The sequence below is a fragment of the Solanum verrucosum genome, unplaced genomic scaffold, assembly GCF_900185275.1.
Source record: "Solanum verrucosum unplaced genomic scaffold, falcon-dt-bn FXZP01000261.1, whole genome shotgun sequence".
Taxonomy (NCBI): domain Eukaryota; kingdom Viridiplantae; phylum Streptophyta; class Magnoliopsida; order Solanales; family Solanaceae; genus Solanum; species Solanum verrucosum.
In genome coordinates, this window is record NW_026019969.1 from 4,004,804 (window position 1) to 4,025,183 (window position 20,380).

Genomic DNA, 20,380 nt, shown 5'->3' on the forward strand with positions numbered 1-20,380 from the left:
GTATATTTTAGGTGTTCAATAGGTATTCGTGTCGGTTGGAGTGTCTAAATGAATTATTCAGACAACTTTAAGGGTTCGTCGATGACTTAAGCCTTTTACATAATGTTGCATGACAATTTCTATATTGTCACTTGTTGACACCCAATTTTGACCCTCCACAATATAAATTAATCATTTCGAGCTTCTCCAATTTCAAACGATTTAAAATAATTAGTTTTATAGAATTTCCAAAAAATAAAATAAAATAAATAAATAAATAAATAATAATAATAATAATATAGTTTGCAAGATTTTTAAATAGCTTGTCAGTTTTCATAAATCTTAGATGATATATATGTTTTACATAATTATGTATGTAATTAGTATATTTTATGATTCTTCGAAAATCGTCTCAAAAAAGATTTTATATTTTAAATATTAGGGATGGTTATAATTTTGAATTAATAACTTTTATGAAATTCTAAATACTTCCAAGCTATGTTTAAATTAATTTTATCATTTTTTTTTAATAAATATGTATATTTTTGCAATCACGTTATTTTATAAATATTTGAAAATCATCACAAAAGATTTTACATTTTAGTTAAATATTTTATTAATTTACTTTAAGTTATAATTGTAATATCGAGTTAATTGGTTTTGTAATTGAATTAGTTAGTTTATAATTAAGTTAATTATTTCTTATCACGTCAAAATTAAGAAGCTCATTAATTAATTATATTAATTCGTCCTATTTAATTAGTAGTCAAATTTACTAATTTAATCGACTCGACTATGTTCTTAATTTTGATTGGCTACAATTGAAATTCGTTGGCCATTTTTGTAAATGTAATTTCAAGTACATTTTGCCTACTCCCATAAACCTTTTTCTTCCCATTTTTGGACCTAACTTGGCCCATTTTCAAACCCATTTTAATTCCCCCAACGTTCCAATTCAAATGCCCAAACACCCCATTCCATTACTTTCAACAACCCAAGCCCATTCCAACATAAATCCAGCCCACCCAAGTTATTTTCAGCCATACCATACATACACAATATGTACAGCAGTACATACTACCCCTATACGTTTTCCTCTTCTTCTTCTTCCAGCAAAGACCTAACACGCAAACTCAGAAATTCAACGATCAAATCCCAGCAAATCCGGAAAGCAGCAGGCGTCTGCAATTACCATCACCATGGCCATTCTTTTCCCCCATTTTTAGGGATTTTTTCAAAACTTCCCATCCCTCCCACTGTTGCCTCGAAAAAGGCATACGAGTTCGGATTTCAAATTGAAAATTTCACCCGATTTCCCCTAATTTTCCAGCTATATATTGCTCTTTTTGATCACTGTTTGGGGAAGATTTTTCTTTTAGCAAAAATATATATATTTAAGGATTAGTGTTTAAATACAAGCAAGGTATACTTCAAAAAGCAGGGGATACAAGAATTTTTGGTTTTTGGGTTCATTTCTCTGCCCAGATCTCTTGACCATTGTTCATAACCGAGTTCTCGTGGTGAAGGTCGTCGCCTCTGCTCGTCTGTCTCGGTTCGCTGCACACAAGAAGGTAAACTTCTTCCAATTCCAATTCTTTTAGTTTATTTCTTGAATGCTTCTGCTCTCCTCGGTTTGTGGCTTGTGTGTGGTAGTCGAGTGATTGGGTTTTGAGATGGTGTTTTTAGTCATCTCTATGAGTTAGTCGTAATACTGATTGAAGTACCGCTAATTTGTTATTTAGTGTTGGTTTTCTTTTTCTTCTTGCCTAAGTTCGTCTTGATGTTTCCCTTCTCGAGTTTGTCATTTGAACATTATTGGGTCTGTATTATTTAATTTTGTGCTGTCGTTAAGCATCTGATTTTCATGTTTATTCATCTAAGAAGTGTTATTAGTTTGGCTCGGTCTCTTTGCCAAGATGTGCTATTCTCAAATCGCCTGTTTCTTTTTTTTTAACACTTTCTTTAGCTTGATAGTACATCCTTGCTCGTGTTTTTCGGCATGATTAGTAATTGTGCAAGTTAATTTGCTAGTAGCATGTTTTGGTTATATTTTTGAGTCGATTTTAGTAGTCGTGATGATTACTATTTTTGTCATTCATAAGTTCCTCAGTTTTGGTTTGAAAACACGCTTTTGTATAGCTTAAAGTTAACATTGTTCTAGGTTAATGCATATGCTCTCTTGTTTTGGTATTTTCTTTGAGGGTTGCGGACTGTTCAAGGTTCCTATTTTCACTTTTTGTTTCGAGCTTTTGCTTCTTGTTATGTTCATGTTAGTTTAAATTTTCTTTTCATCTAAGTTGCGCTACTATTTGGCCTTAAGCATAAAGAAGTGTGTTTTAGTTTAAACTTAATATCATGAGTTGCTTAGATTCTTATCTTCTTTAATCCCCAGTTCGTGGTTATTGCTGCAGTTCATAGCATATGCTCTCCACAAGGAGTTTTGCCTTGATAAAAAATGAAAAAATAGTTGTTGATAGTAATCTTGTATGCCTTTGTTGTGTTCCTTGATTAAGTGTAAACTTTATAATTAGTTTCCTACTGATCTACTTGCTGTAGTATTTAGTTCATTCAGTGTTGTTTTTATATGTGTAATTAATATGACTAGCATGAGGTTACTATTTTTAGTTTCTTTAAACATCATTTGTTTCTTTATATCTATATGATAAAATTGATAATATATTATGTTGTTGGTTCTCCTTGGTCTAGTGAAATATGTGACTAGGACACACCAAATGCTAATCTTAATTATAATATAAGCAAATTGTAGGATAATACGAGAAATAAAGCGGCATTCATTAGCATGCTCTCGGTTGTCTTTTCTTTGTCAACATACATGTTAGATTTCTTCCCCCTGTATGCTCCCCTTTATATATATATATATATATATATGGGAATACTAGATTTATATATTGACTAACGGTAATGGAATCTCATGACTCACTATTACTCAAATTGGTTCTTACAACACTTACATTTTTATTGCATGTGAAATATATCCGAGTCCTCATGGGCTTCCACCCTCTCGTTGCATTTCGATGATTGGGCCATAGGGGCCCAATTTTTATTTATCTTGAGTCCTCCGGGTCATCCGAACAGGTGTACAAAGGGAAGCTGACTTCTCAAGTCACGAAAGCCCCAAAATGGGCTATATACATGGAGTACACAGTCATGTACACAGATATACATGGCAAAAATATCAATATACAGGTCAAAACGCAGGGATACAGGGCTGATGCAAAATACATGTATTCGGAAGCAAGAGATACATGAAAAGAGCCTATACACACGCTGATATACACTGATATACATCAGCTGTATACCAAAAACGGGATTGAATAAATCCCCAGAAATTTCAGCGAATTTAGGCCCAAGAGAGGCCCAAATTCAATTTCTCCTACCTAACTTATTTAATTATGTGATTATTCATTTATCTACTTTTTTTTTATATTTTTTTTTTAATTGCAACTTAATTTAATTAAATTCCCCAAAAGATGAACCATATTCTTTGTGTTAGTTTTTCTTTAAAAATAATTCATTCTTATCAACTCTCATACTTGTTCAAATATTATTATTTTTTAAGTCAAAACTTTCACGTATCTTTAATTAGATTAAGATAATTTTTTGGTTTATCTACCAAGTTGGTTCGAATTATTATTTCTAAAAAATGACGTAAATAAATCTTAATTATTCTAGTTTTGTTAAAATCCTAATTGACCAAGTTGTTTCAATTAAGATCCAATTTTCCAAAAAATTTAAAAATTATTCTTTATTTAACTATGTTTATCAAAGTTAATCAAATATCGTAAATATTATATATCTTACGTTAAATTATTTTCCTAAATATTTTTATAGATACGTTCTTTAAGGGTTTTTCTTCATTTAAATCATTTCTTTTAATTTCAAAACTGTTCTAAGTTAAAGTATATATATATTTTATTTATTTTTAATAAACTTTAAAAATGTGTTAGTCAAAACCTTTTTCAATTGATTAATAATAATGATAAAAAAAAAAAAAAAAAGAAGAGTAGATATATATATATACTTACTTAAGTCATTTTCTCAAAAGGGTTAGTCAATTAATTCAAAAAATGATTTTTTATGCTTTAATTTATTAAATTGGTTTAATTTATTTTTTAAATGAACTAAATAAATTCTAATTAGTCTAGTTTTATTAATTTTCTAATCACTTGCACCTTAATTCAAGTATTTTCATTTTAGGTCTCTTCCTCTAAAAGATAGAAGAAAATGGTTCATTTCTTAGTTATTTTTCAAACTTAATCGATTAGTGTAAATTATTATATATTTTTTATGTTATTATTTTTTCTAAAAATAGTCAAATATATTTTAAGTCAAGTCGCAAGTCAACCGCATGTTAGCGGACACTTCGAATGCTTAAACCCTTCTCGAAGTGTAAATTGAACCCCGAACCTTCTTTGGTATTTTCAAATGATTTTTTCTGTTTAAATCTTTGAGAATTATAAGTTTTCTTAATTTCTTTAAAAAATTAAGTGGCGACTCTTTTCTAAGTATTTTTCTCAAATTGTTTTATACTTAGAACATTTCAAAAAGTGATTTTTCTAGAAATAGGAAAATTACGACATTACATCACTCACTAGATAACATAAATAACATCCCAATTCAATCCGCAAACAAGAGTTGTAGGAATTTCTTATTCAAAATACAAAAAAGTCGAGTACAAAATGATCACAAATACAATACACACTTCAACTCACTTTTTCTTAAATGAAGACATTCATGATCAACAGATCATATGGAATTGACTAACCCCTTCTAAGAACCTTTTTTTTTTCTTTTTCATTTTGTTCTTTTATTCTTTTTTTAAATCATCAAAGATGACTTTTATACAACCATTAGACTAAACAGAGCCATGTAGTTGTTTCTCATTCTTTGTCAACAACAGAGAGCAGAGGAACATTGACATTGTCGCCACAATCAACAAATTGGTAGTTCACAATAAGGTGTCCTTGTTGATTTCCTACTCCGTCTGTATCGATTTGTTGAAAAACGTTAATGTCCAAATCTAGTCCGCCGTTGCTGCATTGATCCACGATTCTCACCGTCGTTTGAGCTCCTGTACGTGTATTTGTCACCTGTATACATAATTTGCGATGGTATTAGTTAAGTAATATTATTTAGAAACTATGTATTAATAAGATGATAGTGACATTCAAAAGTCAATGATCATTACTTCAGACTCTTTTAATGAGTTACGCTATCACAAAATAAGCCTAAAAACTCTTATTAATATTAATTAAACATCTCAATACTAGAACTACTTTCGTATTGCTAAACAAGGAAACTTTCTGTTCCCTTTGTTTGAATAAACACTGCTTGTTTCCTTTTAATTTATAGTCAAACCAAAGTATACCAAATTAGTATTGATGGAAATGAAACTCTCAAAATAATCGTAATTCACAAGATATTATAATTCACAATTAGATTTTTTTTTAAAAAGAAGCACAATCTAGATCGTGAACTAGAGAGATAATTTTGAATAAATTATATAACAATCGCTTTCTTTGTGACTGGTTTTTGTTGTAAAAGTCAATTTAGATCTAATTACACAGAAAGTCTAGGAACATATACTTCAATTACCAAAAAAAAAAAAAACTCATCAAATTAATTACTCTATCAATTTGACCAAAACCAGTGAATGTTGACCAGTACTCATTCAAAATCATAGTTTTAAAGAAATCTTACTTGGGAAAAATACATTTGTTATCCTGATTATGATTAGGACCTTGATATGAATAATTAAATCTCAATATATACTTTATTCGTTGTTTCTGATAACTCACTAATTTCAACTTTTCTGAATTAACAATAAAAGCGGAAGGATGTAGTATATCTTACCCTTAAGCACTTTCCGCACGAGTCTCGACCACGAGGTCCGACTGGACCACAAAAAGCAGTCCAACCATACTTCTTCCGCCAGGACAAAGGCTTATTAGCATCCCAAGTTGAACAGTAAGCGCTAACAGCATTCAAATCCCACCCAACATTCTGTGGGTTATATATATGATATGTTGCACGAACGTTTTGCGCGCTGCCCCCTTGGCCTGGAGCTGGTCCACTTCCACTGCACTGGCTCTGGCAACCTTGGCTAGGTGAACAATATTCGGGTGTCGATCCACACCACCCGAATTGGCTGCAACATAAGTTGTTGTCACATAACGCTCCGCCCCTTTGACTTCCGCACTGCTGTGCGTTGGCAACTGAGGTTAGGCTGATGCAGAGAACCAGAGCTAGTAAAATAGGAGCACAACTTAGCTTAACCATTTTTTTTAATCCAAAAGTGTAGGTATTATTTGATTGATGTACGTTTGATTTAATAGATTTGGGGGGTTTTATAGGACTTTATTTATGTACTGTATTTATTTTGTTTGTGTGATCCGTGAAATTTGCGTGCTTGCGGCAGCTTAGACTGGCACTATTTTAATTAATTAATACGTGTTATTTTTAAGTCAATGTCAGTAGGGATAAGATTAATAATTATTACGTATGACATATACTTCCTTTCATTTCAATTATATGATTTATTTTGATCGGACACGATTATGGTTTTTTTAAAAAAAATAAAGTACACTTTTTAATTTTATAATTTTAAATTAATATTAAATGTATGAAAATGTTATATAATTTTGTGATCTTAGACATACTTAAGTAGAAAGGCGAAATTTAAAGAGTTGATAAAAAAATTATTTTTGTTGAAACAGATTAAAAAAAAAAAGCAAATCAAACAAATTGAAACGAAAAAATATATAATAATATATCATAAAGAGTACATTTTTTAAAATAAATTGTATTTGATTTTAATTAATTATGATAATATAATATAATATAATTTGTTGTAAGCAGACTAGCAGAGAGTACATGGAACTTTTTATATGGTATTAACTAATGAAATGATCAAGGCAGTGAATGAGGTTGCTCTTTCCTTAATTAAAGTTCTTGGATTCAAGTCCTAATTATAAAAGAACATTTGGTAGGGAGCATTTTTTCTCGAATAGAGACTTATACGGTACAAAATCAAATATATTTAAATTTTAATATGAATATCAAATACAAATTCAGATATAAATTGACTTTAATACAGATATCGAATAAAAAAAATTAATGGCGGCTTTTAGAAGTGCACGACTTGAGGTGGCTATTAAAAATATGTTGGAATGCGTCGTTTCTAGTAATTGCCTAGAGAAGGTCCTCCTCGTTGAATTAAAAATAAAAGGACCTTTAAGAAAGCCAAACTTTACTTGATATGTGTGTTTGATCCAATCTACCTATGAAATTTTTGTATAAATTTAACGAATAATTACATACTAAATCATTTAAGTATTTGAGAAGCAACGTATCCAGAATTTCAAGGTGATGGGTGCACTATTATAAAAAAGTGGATCTAATAGGTTTGACCTGTAAGTTTGTGTCATTAAAAACAGTTAAAATTTTAAAATTATAGGTCCAAAATTGAAACGTTTAATTAATTAAAACGCCAAAAGTGCTATTAATTATAACCACTTAAAGAGGTGTTACCCAATTGTAGAAAGAAAAATAATGCAAGATAGATATAAAATTCAAAATTATAATCTCACTTAGAGTTGCACCAATTATTATCGAGTTATATGATACTTCGATTGTGGGTTCACATATCTATATTTAACAAAAAAATAAAAAAATATAACACTAATATATATGATTTGAGGAGGGAAGTATGGATTCACGTGAACTCGATGACCCCTGTAAGTCAATAATTATTTTATATAAATAAAAATAATTGTATATTCCCTATATAGTAAGAAAAAACATTAAATTTTAAACAAAGACTAAAATAAAAATTAAAATACAGTAGGAATAATTAAGAGACAAAAAGTACCTTTCTTAAGTTTATTTCTACTTCTGATCCACAAATGCGTTGATAATAGAGGTATAGCTGAATAAATGAGTCTAACAGACCAATTTTTGGAACTATGCTTATACCACCACACAAATTATGAAATTTAATATCACTACTCAAAAATTTGCATCTTATCCTATTTGTTTATCTCTACGATGCACGAAGTTTGAAAAATTTATAATATGAGTGTTACTATTAATGAAGAAGAAAGTATTAAATGGAAATAAATTTATATATTTTTAGATAAATAACTTAAAATGATATTAGATCAATTTTAGAAAATATGTATATAAAAAATCTGATTTTGCATATAATAAATCATGAATTCACAATAGCGACGACATATTCAGTATAAATTCACAAGTAAGGTTTAGGAAGGTAGATTATTGCATAGAACATCAACTCAAAAGAATAATCGACACAGGATAGTAAGGAAGAAAATGAGACAACAAAATAACAATATAGGAAACAAGTGTAGCAACGGATATCAATACACACTAGAGAAAAAGAAGCTATGTGATATTTAAATCATACTGTTATTAAAAGTACGATAACACTCAACTGATTTTTAATCTTATACCATAGTCCTCGGCCTCCATACATTTTTATCTAAGGTCATGTCATCAGTCAACTAACGTTATGACATATCCTATCTAACTCCTACTATAAGTCTAACCAACCTCCTCACTGACGCATCTTCACACATCCTCTTCGCATATGGGAATATCTAAGTCTTGCTTTCCCTCCTCTTCCCAACAATTTATTGTTTCCTTTTCATTTTATACGGCATAATGTCTAATTTTGGACATTTCAAAACATTAAAAACCATTTACACTTATTTATATTTCCATTAATTATTATATATACGGCATATTAACATCTTAGTTTTACGTTCGATTAAATATCATTGCATTATATAAAACAAAGGAGGGATTATTTACTCAATGGATCAACTTTATTGGACGTACATGACTTGTCTCAATTCGGAATAACTTTTCTAAAATGCTTAAGGAAATAACTTTATTGTTATTATTAGTTTCATCTCATACTTTAACATTTATTTGGGTAGTCAAACATGAATCTTATAATTCTGTGTCAACTAGTATAAGATTAATTATCACCACAATCAACAAACTGGTAGTTCACAATAAGATGGCCTTGATGATTTCCATTTCCGTCTGTGTCGATTTGTCGAAAAACGTTGACGTCCAAGTCTAGTCCTCCGTTACTACATTGATCCACGATTCTTACTGTCGTTTGAGCTCTTGTACGTGTATTTGTCACCTGATACATATTTTATACATAAAAAAAAATCACTAAACTTTGACTAATTAATTAATTAATGTATGTAACGTGGTATGAAAGTTTGAACAAAAACTTGGTCTTTATAATGAAATATATCTTACCCTTAAGCACTTGCCACAAGAGTCTCGACCACGAGGTCCGACTGGACCACAGAAAGCAGTCCAACCATACTTCTTCCGCCAGGACAAAGGCTTATTAGCATCCCAAGTTGAGCAGTAAGCACTAACAGCATTCAGGTCCCACCCAACATTCTGCGGGTTATATATATGATATGTTGCACGAACATTTTGCGCGCTACCAGCTGGAGTTGGAGTTGGGTTTGGGGTTGATCCACCACCAGTGCAGCGGCTCTGGCAACCTTGGCTAGGTGAACAAAATTCGGGTGTTGATCCACACCACCCGAATTGGCTGCAACACAAGTTGCCGCTGCATAAGGCACCGCCCTTTTGTCTACCGCATTGCTGTGCGTTGGCAATTGCGGCTATGCTGAAAAGGAACAAAGATAACAAAATAGTACTATTACTTAGCTTCACCATTTTCTCGAAAGAGTTAATTAATTTGTAGTATAATTTGATCTTATTACTTGCGGGTTTTTATAGCACATTTTTTTCAAAAGTGATAGCTAATAGCTACTTAGACTGAATTAATTAGTTTGACAACTTGAGTTGGAAATTTGGGATATTAAAAATTTACTAATTTCATTCATTTGCATATTGTATTGAAATGGATTACGCGTACAAATATAAGAGTTCAAATCATCTTAATTATATTCATAACATTTAACTACTCTATACTATTTATTTCAACCATTTGCTCAATTCGATTGAGTCAGAATTCTAGAGTGTACTACACTCGACAATTCGATATCATGTGTTCTTCCAATTATGCAGACTCGAAAAAAAAACAAAAAGTATGTGAAAGTGCCCCTTTTTTTAAGGCAATGTCATGAACATGCACGTTTTCATCGTGCAAAAGTGGAATCAGTATTTTAAGTCTATGAGTTTAAATTTTAGAAAAAAATTACTAGATTTTAAATAAATTATTTATATATTTTTAAATTTAAATGTAAATTCTGTATCAAAATTATTATTTTTTGTTGATAGAAAAGGATAGGTCTGCCCTATATACTTGGGGGATTAAATTTCAATAGAGAGGATTTTAGAAGACGTGTCCACTAGTAATGCTAGTAGGCGGCTTTTAAAGTGATTGAGGCGGCTATTGACGAAAATGTTGGACTGTCCTTTTTCCTAGTATAAGCTAGAGTTTGGCTTGTAAAGGTTCGCTTACCAGGACGTTCGATATGAAGTCGTGATTTTAATTATGATGTCAAATTAATAGTTAAGTTTATCAAACTAGTTCTACAATTATTCATTTATCTTTTCTCCAATTCTTTTATTATAATATGTTAGTCAAAATAATAATTTAAGCTTTCTATTAGATTAAATATCATTGTATAAAATAAAACAAATCAAGGATTATTTACTGAAATGGTTCGACTTAGTTGTTAGACATGACTTGTCTAATTGTCTCAATATGAAATTACCTTTCTAAAATAAAATGCACAAGTTACCATAATTTTTTACCCAAAATAAAATATGTATGTCTTATAGCTTTGCGATAAGGTTTGGCAAATGTGAAGTACGCATCTAGATTATTTCTCGATTATGACTAGCTTCTAGTTATTAAGACTCTTGATCGTAAAACTAAAAAAAAAGAAAATCCTAACGCGACCTTATTGTACTCTCTATAGTTATGAGAATTTTGGATTTCCTAATTATTGCATCAATAATCTGCACTCGCAAATTATAGAGCTATAAGATTCATGATTATTGTCAATACAATTTTGACTCTCACAATTGTTGCATCGGTGATCTAACAATAACAGTATTTGAGTCAAAAAAATCACAAAGAAGTTAATTAAAAATATGTGTGATTTTCATTGGAAGAAAGCCTCAAAACATTTGTAAAGATCAAATCAGATGAAGATATCTAAAAAAAATCATTTTTTTCATATAAAGAGATTATATGGGCCTATGAAGCCCAACATTGGTTTCTGCATCAAAACTCATCTAAGCACATATACCCAATATTTGGCACAAATTATATTCTTAATTTTACAACAATTTTGAAGAAAAAATTTAATGAACTTGTGGGCTTTTATGTCCATCTGGGAATAATGCATAAAATTCATTCGGCTTGAATCTCATATATATTACAAAACCTAATTTAAATATTTATAAAATAGGGTTTGTTCACCTTTGTGCTTAACGTATAGGTGAATTCAAAATTTAAATTTGATGGGTTTGATCTTTAGATTTCTGCATTGAACTCATTATACTTGTGAAATTATGGATTCAAAATTTTATATCCTTGAAATAAAATTATTGAGATTTTTACACGAATAGTTGAGTAAATTTACTGTATACCTTTTCTATCATTAAGAATGAATTGATTTCAAGGGATAAGATTCATATTATAGTCAAAAGTGTATATCCACACGCATTCTTGATTTCTTTCACTTTCATTCCTTCCTTTTGTGATTTGTCCTAATTCGTGAAACAATAAAAACTTACTCGCAATGAATACTTACGATGTACATCAAATCAAACAATTTAATTTTAATAGTTAAAATATCTTTTTTTGATTGGACAGACTATACTCGGTAAATTATGGGCATATATGTGAACTTGTCTCTAACCAATTGATTGCCATGATTCATGAATATGTCTCACTCATATCTAGAGAAGTTGATATAACTTCAATCTAATAAATTTATTTGAATTCAATATTTTCAACATGAAAAATATTACACACATAAAAATCACTATAATTGAATTCAAATCCATAATTCTATAACTGCAATGTATGTTACACTAAGATTTTTAGAAATTGATTGCTTCAAATTTAAATCTTGAATCTGACTATTCTGATAGAGTCATATTCGATTAATAATGTCGAAAGTGTTCTTTGACTTGTTTGGTAAGTGTCGACTGGATATAGTAGACCAAGTTAAATGTATCTACTTATTATATTATTAAAGATTTTTCATATTCATAGGAAAAAAGGAACAGTTGGGGCTTTAATATAGAAAGCCAGTTTGAATGAAAGGACAGTACGGTTTTGTTACAAGTCTTCCCATGCATGCATGAAAAGGTTATATGTTACAGATAAAATAAAGATAATATAATAGGACAAATTACTTAACTACACTCCTTTACTTACTTTAATATCCATTTATCCCTACTTATTTAAAAAAATTCAAAAATCCCTTATTTACCTATGTATCCCGTGCACAACACTATGTATCCCGCTATGTGGAATGTATCAAACGCTATGTATCCCGTGCACAACGCTATGTATCCCGCATGTATCCCGTGCACAACGCTATGTATCCCGCTATGTGGAATATATCTCGTGCACAACGCTATGTATCCCGCTATGTGGAATGTATCAAACCTAATGTATCCCGTGCACAACGCTATGTATCCCGCAAACATCATTTTTAAGGGATTTTTGGTAAATAGAAAAGTAGAAGGGATAGGATGTTATTTAATACTTATAATATGTGGTTCCTATAATTTATACAATATAATAAGTATGGAATAGTCTAATGTTATAATAAATATTGATAAATGAGGAAAGAGACAAAACATATATAAACAACATAATAAAGAAGAATTTTAAAACAAAAATTAATTTGTTCAAGAAAAAAAAAAGTTAGTAGTACTCCCTCCGCCATGCATCTTTTACTTGTCGGGTAGACTTGGTACAATCTTTAAGGAGCAATAAATAGAATAACAATTTCAGTATATCACTCTTTGAATATACTAAATTCGATATTTTGAGAAATGTATTGAAAAGATGATTATAGTTAATAATAAAAGTAAACTAGAAATTAATAAGTGATTTTTTGTACTAGTATTTTTTGAAGCATTCTATTTAACTACTTAACTAAATTTAATCTCATCATGAACATAAGAATAAGAAATTTCACCACAAAAAGTATTGGCTCATTGCAATAGAACTCTCTTATTGTGTGATATAAATGTAAGAATTCAATAACATGAATGTCACTAACAAAAAATTAAAGAATTTAATTTGTGATTATATATGATAGGACTCTCACATCAATTTGCAATAACTAATTTAATTTCCTTTAGAAGGACAAAGATATTGACTTATCCCATGGCAGATCCAACAATAGATTCGATAAAAATATAGTGTTTTAAGTCTGAACCCTACATATATATAGAGAGGTGTCAAATGGGCAGATTGAGTTGAAATTGAATATATTAAAATAGGTTGAAATAGAAATTGGATTTGATTTTGACCCGCATAAGTTTACGTTGGGCTCAAATGAGCTTAAAACGGGTTGGGTCTTGAGTCCTGACCCACCCAATTTGAATCGCTTAATCTCAATAATTTAAATATAATGTTATTTAAGTTGTATAACCACAATTTGAATTTCAACTCAAGAAAAAATAAAAAAAGAAGTTACAAATTGATAGATAAAACCTAAAAGAAATAAAATAGATAGTAATTCATACCTTCAATATAGGAACATACATTACATCAATGCAAATAAAGAGTTAAAACGGATTGAAATTGGAGATTAAATTGGCATCAATTGAGGATTCTCTTATTATGGGTTAAGCCCTAAATGAGTTGAGATTGAATCCAATTCAAATTATCTTAAGCTCAACTCTTAAAATTCTAGGCGGCTTGGATAGGTTATCCATAGTTGAGCTCAATTTTGACACTCATATATATATATATATATATGAACTAAAACAAGTACACATTATGTTAGGTATGTGTGTGAAAGAAAGTTTTATATGGAAAATAGAAAAGGAAAAAAAGATTTTTATAAGGGTTGGATACTTTTGGTGTGAGGCCTCTAGAGAGAGAAAATATGGAGATTTGGTTTCGAACAAGTAATATTATTTTATATTAAGAGTATTTTTAGATTAAAACAATTGATATTAAAACCACCGATTCGGCCACACAAGTATGGAGATGAGGGGAGTGATAGATAGCATGGGGTCCGACTTAGGTGTCTTTGCTCATCGATGGGCCGAAGAATTTGTTGTGTTTGTCTATGTCTTTGAAGACGCACACATAAAAAGAGCTTTGGTGATCATAAATTATTTGAATAATATTATCTGGCTAACATAACACATTATCTCCAAATTAGTTCACGAGTTACTATGCATCATAATAGTTCAAGGGGATGATTGTTATGTATCAATTGTTAACACACACATATTGAAACTTATAATTTTCTCAACTCAAAAGTGCTTATGTTTATAATTTGAATTCACCCTCAACTCGTTGTGCATATATAAAAAAAAGAAGAGAGAAACAAGCTTTTATGAATATTAATTCCTTCTTTTCATATTAGTTGTTTATATCATCAAAAATAGTTATTCTAAATTACTTGTCAATTTGCAAAACCAAAAGAGAGAACTAACTACTTTTTCTCATTTTACCATTGAAATTGTAAACAAGTTTGTAAAGTCCAGAAAAAAAAGTTAATAGGTAAATTAGTAGTAATTTTTTTTTTTTTATAATTTCTTTTAAAAAACGTATAATCAAAAAATTGACAATTAATATGAGACGGAGATAGATGAGAATTAAAGTGTCTCTTACTCATAACAAAAAAAAGGCATTAAATGCACACGTGTGACATTTAAGAAGAGGATGGTGAAAAGTAAGTGATTTTTTGTGGACAGAAAAATATGGATGACCATGAGTTGTTTATAAGGGTCGAATACTTTTGGTGTGAGGTCTCTAGAGAGAGAAAATATGGAGATTTGGTTCCGAACGAGTAATATTGTATTATACTAAGAGTATTTTTAGACTAAAACAATTGATATTAAAACCACCAGTTCGGCCACACAACTATGGAGATGAGGGGAGTGATAGGTAGCATGGGGTTCGACTTGGGTGTCTTTGCTCATCGATGGGCCGAAGAATTTGTTATGTTTATCTTTGTCTTTGAAGACACACACATAAAAAGAGCTTTGTTAATCATAGATAATTTGATTCATATTATCTGGCAAACATAACACTAACTCCAAATTAGTCATGAATTACTATATATCATAATTAAAGTTAGTTCAACGGGGAGATTGTTATGTATCAAAAATGCTTATGATTATAATTTGAATTCACCCCTCGACTCACTATGCATATATAAAAAAGAGAATGAGAGAAACAAGCTTTTATGAATATTAATTCCTTCTTTTCATATTAGTTGTTTATATCATCAAAAATAGTTATTCTAAATTACTCGTCAATTTGTAAAACCAAAAGAGAGAACTAATTAATTTTTCTCATTTTACCATTGAAATTGTAAACAAGTTTGTAAAGCCCAGAATAAAAAATATTAGTAATTTTTTTTTAATAATTTCTTTTAAAAAATGTATAGTCAAAAAATTGACAATTAATATGAGACGGGAGAGAGGAGAATTAAAGTGCCTTACTCATAAGAAAAAAGGCATTAAATGTACACGTGTGACATTTAAGAAGAGGATGGTGAAAAGTAAGTGATTTTTTGTGGACAAAAAAATATGGATGACCATGAGCTGTTTATGGGCCCAAAAACACACGAGGGCCTTGTGGGCCCTAAATGGGCCTAATAGTCAACAGTTCACTTTGTCTTTGAGCCGCGACACTACTGTAGACATATCTTTTTCATTCGCTGCTCTTTACGTTTTCTCTTTCATTCAAATTAATTCGTTGTTGGCTATGTATATTTCATATACATGCACATATACAACATGTTTATACATGTACAAAAATCTCAGAAATGGTTGAATATGACTGAAATTTAAGCAATAATAATTGAATTACGGTACGTCATGTAAAAACTGAATGAGCTTCATTCACGTGTGTTTGAACTTCACTTGTGTGACATATCATATATTTCATCTAACTAAAGTTAGGCTTGAACTTGATACACTGAATATCTGAAGCTGCTCAAACTTATTTATATGTATGTGTCTACTCGTTCAATTTTATACAAGTTTAAGTGTCTATTTATGTATACCAAAAATTAAAGGATACAAATATTAACTGAAACAAAGTTAAAAGACACGTTTATGTATTATATGTTTTACTTATATTGTTTGTTTCTTAAATTAGGAAAGTCCAATGTAGGTCATAGAATGTAAATTTGAAATTTGTAAAAATGGTGGTGTTGGATATGACTTGTTGATTAATTCATCTTTGACTCAATTTGTCTTTACCCACGTAAATTTTGAGGAAAACTGGATAAAATTATTTATTAATTCAATTTATTTACACACTCATTTGTCACTTCTAATTTATATATATAATAACATAAAATGAAATTTTAGCATATCTATACAAAATATAATCATTTGACTCTCTTTGGACCTTAGCTCTGCCACTAATTTAAACCATAAAAAACATGTTTGACTGCCTTTTTGAGAACGGAAAAGTGGACGGAGAGTAGAGATAATGGACGGAAAATTTGTGCCATGTGATTCCAAGACTGTAATAAGTAATAAGGAAGTCTAACTATATAGGTGTGCTCGTGTCGAGGAAAATGTTTTTCACGAAAAATATTTTTTTTCAGAAAAATAAATATGTTTTTTGTGTTTGATATGTAAATAAAAGTGTTTATACATAATCTAAATAAATACTATGAGAGGTGAAGGTAAAAATAGAAATGTATTTATGTGCAAAATATGGAGGACGTGAACTTGTGATCCCTAACAAAATTAGGTATTTATGTATATCTTTTTTTAAATTGATAAAATATTATCTACTGACATTTCACGTTACATGTAAATATTATCTACTGACATATTTTCCTTGTTTTTTTTAAGTACAGTAATCATGATATAAAAAATCTAAATTCTCCTATATGGAATGTCGTTTGTATAAAAAAAATTCTTTGATCAAACATGAAAATATTGAATAATTTCTTACGGAACGCACCTATAGTCTATAATGACAATATGTTTGAATTATCTGTTAAAATACTGCCGCGCTTTTGTCTAACTCTCCGCCCAACAAGAAAATGATCAATTTTAGTAAAATTACTTCCAAAATTAATAGATTTTAAAGTTGACCTAATCATACATGATACAACCATCATAGAATATGGAAAACTCGTTGAAATTCTTTATTCTTAATCAAATGTTTAAAATTCAAATTTTGTGAATGAAAAAATATTGATCTCTAGGAAGACTTTATCCTCATACATAGTAAATTTACTCAAAACGACTTTCAATTTAATTGAGTCGGTATGTTTTAAATATCAAATAATTAAATAGAAAAAACATACCATCACACAAGTTGATTTTGTTATGTAAACTTGAACTGTCATTTATGAAACTTATTTTCTCTATTTTTATTAAGAAAGTTATTTATTTTAGTGTCAACTATACTGTTTTAATTCTAACACGTTATATTATAATATAATGTTTGAAGTAGTTTTGAATAACTAAATTTTAAAACAAACATTTTGGAAAATATATAATCTTTGGGAAAAGTTGGTTGTGCTTTGCATTATTTTAAACAAAGTACTGTTGGAGGGTAATTAATTAGAGAATTATGTCATTCCTCCTCAAATGATTGAGACATTTTCGATGGCATAAATATTTTGACACTAATTATATACTATTAAATTGATGATAATCAAGTTGATTAATCTTAAATCAAGTTACCAGGACTTAAAAGAGGAAAGTAAAACTGGAATACATATCCATTTGGCATAAAAATTATTGCTACTAATTTTATTTTATTTTAATTTAAGTAACTTTTTACTTTATTATAAAACCAGTTTTTGCTAGGAAAATTCCAGAAGAATTGAGAAAAGTAATAGATATTCTCTGACATCTCCTTGAATTTCACCTTTTGACTGTTAGTTGATCACTATATATCATATTCTTCCACTTTCTAGTATGTTCTACTAACTTATTAGGAGTTTGATACTCGTATTATATTAAAATATGATTAAATTTTGAATATATATATTGCAGAGAGTTCGATCTTGTTATTGAAGTGACGCTCATCGCAATAAGGGGATTTGGTTCGCATGAAATCGAACATGAGAGTTTTTATTATGAACAGAAGGATTTCAATTATTTTATCACAATTCATATCGATTAAATATTAGAATTATATTTTAGAATAATGGTTCATGATATGAAGTAATTCTAATTGTGAAATACATCTTCTGCTCATGAAATATTAAGATATTAAAAGCTTGTTGATGAGTATTATATATTTTAGAAATAAATCAGCCTAGATCTATCATATATTAGCAAAAGTTCCAGAAGAACATTTTTTTTTTTTTCTAATTAGCAAATTGACAATTATATATTTTCCTGTGACCATTAGTTTATGCTACTTTGATCAAAATATAATTTCAAGACACGTTCTGAGCAAAGCCTACCACAAAAAAAAAAAGAATTTTAAATGAAAGAATATTATAACTCAGTCAGTCTATTTTCATGAGGCAGCTGGTGGGAGTGAGAGTTTGTTAAAGAAATCTACTTAATATATGTAAATGATCCATACCAAATCTAGTATTCTCCTTATAATCTCAATTTATATGACACATTTTTCTTTTTAGTCGGTCTGGAAAGATTATCACCTTTTTATAATTAAAAACACTTCAAAAATTCCCTTCATAACCATAATAAAAAAAATTACATCCACTCCAATGTCTAATATTTATTTCACACCACAATTTTCAAATTTATTTTCTTTCTTTAAGTATTGTGTCTAATTATATTTTATTACATAAATTGAAACAAAAGAAAGTTTATAAAAGGATTGACAATGCAAAACTCATAATTTTAAGATTACGAATCCGATAGGCGCAGTTCCTCTTTCCATAAACCTTATGCAATGCAAATTTAAATTAATCAAAGTTTTTTTAAAATATATACTAGTGTTGTACCAAAAACATAATACAAAGATGGTAGGGCAAAGAAATGAAATATATTTATTTAGAGAGGAAAGTAGAAGGGAATTTCTTGAAATAAATAGTTGTAGGAGTATTAGCTAGCTAAGTTTTTTTTATTTTCACTTGATGTTCGGAGCTTACATTAAAGTCCCAAATAAATTTAGATTGCACACTATAGGGTCCATTCAGGAATGACCCTCCTAACATGATTCTCTTCATAATCAGGGTTTGAACACGAGACCTCTGATTGAAGGTGAAATAGTTACACCACCACGGCCTATAGTAGCTAGCTAAGGTTGTTTGAAGGAAAGATGGCATAAGAGATGGAGTTGGGTAGAGGTGACGCTGGCGCACATGCCTTTGACCCTTTTCATTTATTTTTTTGGGCCCTCTATTTATTCTCTATGCTTCAATAAAGCTTAGCACATGTTTTCTCCTTTGTCTTGAGACTTTTTTTAGAAAAATAAATTTAAAATCTTTGGTTGCCAGATATGTTTGTTTTTGGATGTTTTGGCCAAAGGGGATGGTAGGGGTGTGAAGATTTTAAAATAAAGAATTGAAAAAAAGAAAGAAGAGTAATTTAGAGTATCAATTTGAGAAGATTTATGTTGACTTTGGAATAGTAGTTAAAACTTTTGTTGAGAGTAATATCTTTTATTCCCCATATCTTTATCACTAAAGATTTTTTTATTTATTTTTTTTCATTTGTCGTCTGGTACTCGTATTAGAGTCTGAATATTCTAAATCCGTGCCGCATAGGTCTCCATTTTAGAGAAAACGTTTTCTATGAAGAATTTTTTCATATCCAGAGCTCAAATTTGAAAACTTTGATTAATTATGAGGAGCTATTTTAAATAATGAAGTATAGAAGAATTCATTAGTATACATTAATATAATGTATATACGGTAGAAAACAAGAAAATAAGTAACTAATCTAAGAAAAAGTCTCATTATTTCAAGAATTCTTCCTCAACTAAATGGAGTTTGGCCTTAGATGCATCCACGAGAGAGTAGTACAAGTATCATACAAATATTTTTTGGTGATGATTGTGGTGACGATATAAGTGTATCTCATAAGATATAAGTATGATACATTGAAATACGGTGACATACAATTAGTATTGTTCTTTCTTTGATTTCATCATAAGACAAATTAATTAAGTACTAATTAAATACACCTTTTGCATGCACCGAACCCCCTTGACTTATTGCTTACTTGAGACATTGGCATTAATAAA

General features: G+C 29.6%; 2 protein-coding genes across 2 annotated transcripts; both read right to left on the minus strand.

Moving 5' to 3' along the window:
* Positions 1 to 4,616: 4,616 nt before the first annotated feature.
* Positions 4,617 to 6,409, minus strand: LOC125816587 (wound-induced protein WIN2-like). The gene is made up of 2 exons (XM_049496200.1): positions 5,854 to 6,409; positions 4,617 to 5,090 (listed from the first exon to the last, which is right to left on the minus strand). The coding sequence occupies exons 1-2, from the start codon at positions 6,277 to 6,279 to the stop codon at positions 4,881 to 4,883; spliced, it is 636 nt and encodes a 211-aa protein (XP_049352157.1). The 5' UTR covers positions 6,280 to 6,409; the 3' UTR covers positions 4,617 to 4,880.
* A 2,492-nt stretch (positions 6,410 to 8,901) lies between these two features.
* On the minus strand, positions 8,902 to 9,732 carry LOC125816591 (wound-induced protein WIN1). The gene is made up of 2 exons (XM_049496203.1): positions 9,298 to 9,732; positions 8,902 to 9,175 (listed from the first exon to the last, which is right to left on the minus strand). The coding sequence occupies exons 1-2, from the start codon at positions 9,730 to 9,732 to the stop codon at positions 9,002 to 9,004; spliced, it is 609 nt and encodes a 202-aa protein (XP_049352160.1). The 3' UTR covers positions 8,902 to 9,001.
* Positions 9,733 to 20,380: the final 10,648 nt, after the last annotated feature.

Excerpts from the sequence above, each read along its gene's own strand:
- LOC125816587 (XM_049496200.1), bottom strand. The coding sequence starts at position 6,279 with ATGGTTAAGCTAAGTTGTGCTCCTATTTTACTAGCTCTGGTTCTCTGC. Across the intron at positions 5,091-5,853 it reads CGTGCGGAAAGTGCTTAAGG|GTGACAAATACACGTACAGG; the intron begins GTAAGATATACT and ends TTATGTATACAG.
- LOC125816591 (XM_049496203.1), bottom strand. The coding sequence starts at position 9,732 with ATGGTGAAGCTAAGTAATAGTACTATTTTGTTATCTTTGTTCCTTTTC. Across the intron at positions 9,176-9,297 it reads CTTGTGGCAAGTGCTTAAGG|GTGACAAATACACGTACAAG; the intron begins GTAAGATATATT and ends AATATGTATCAG.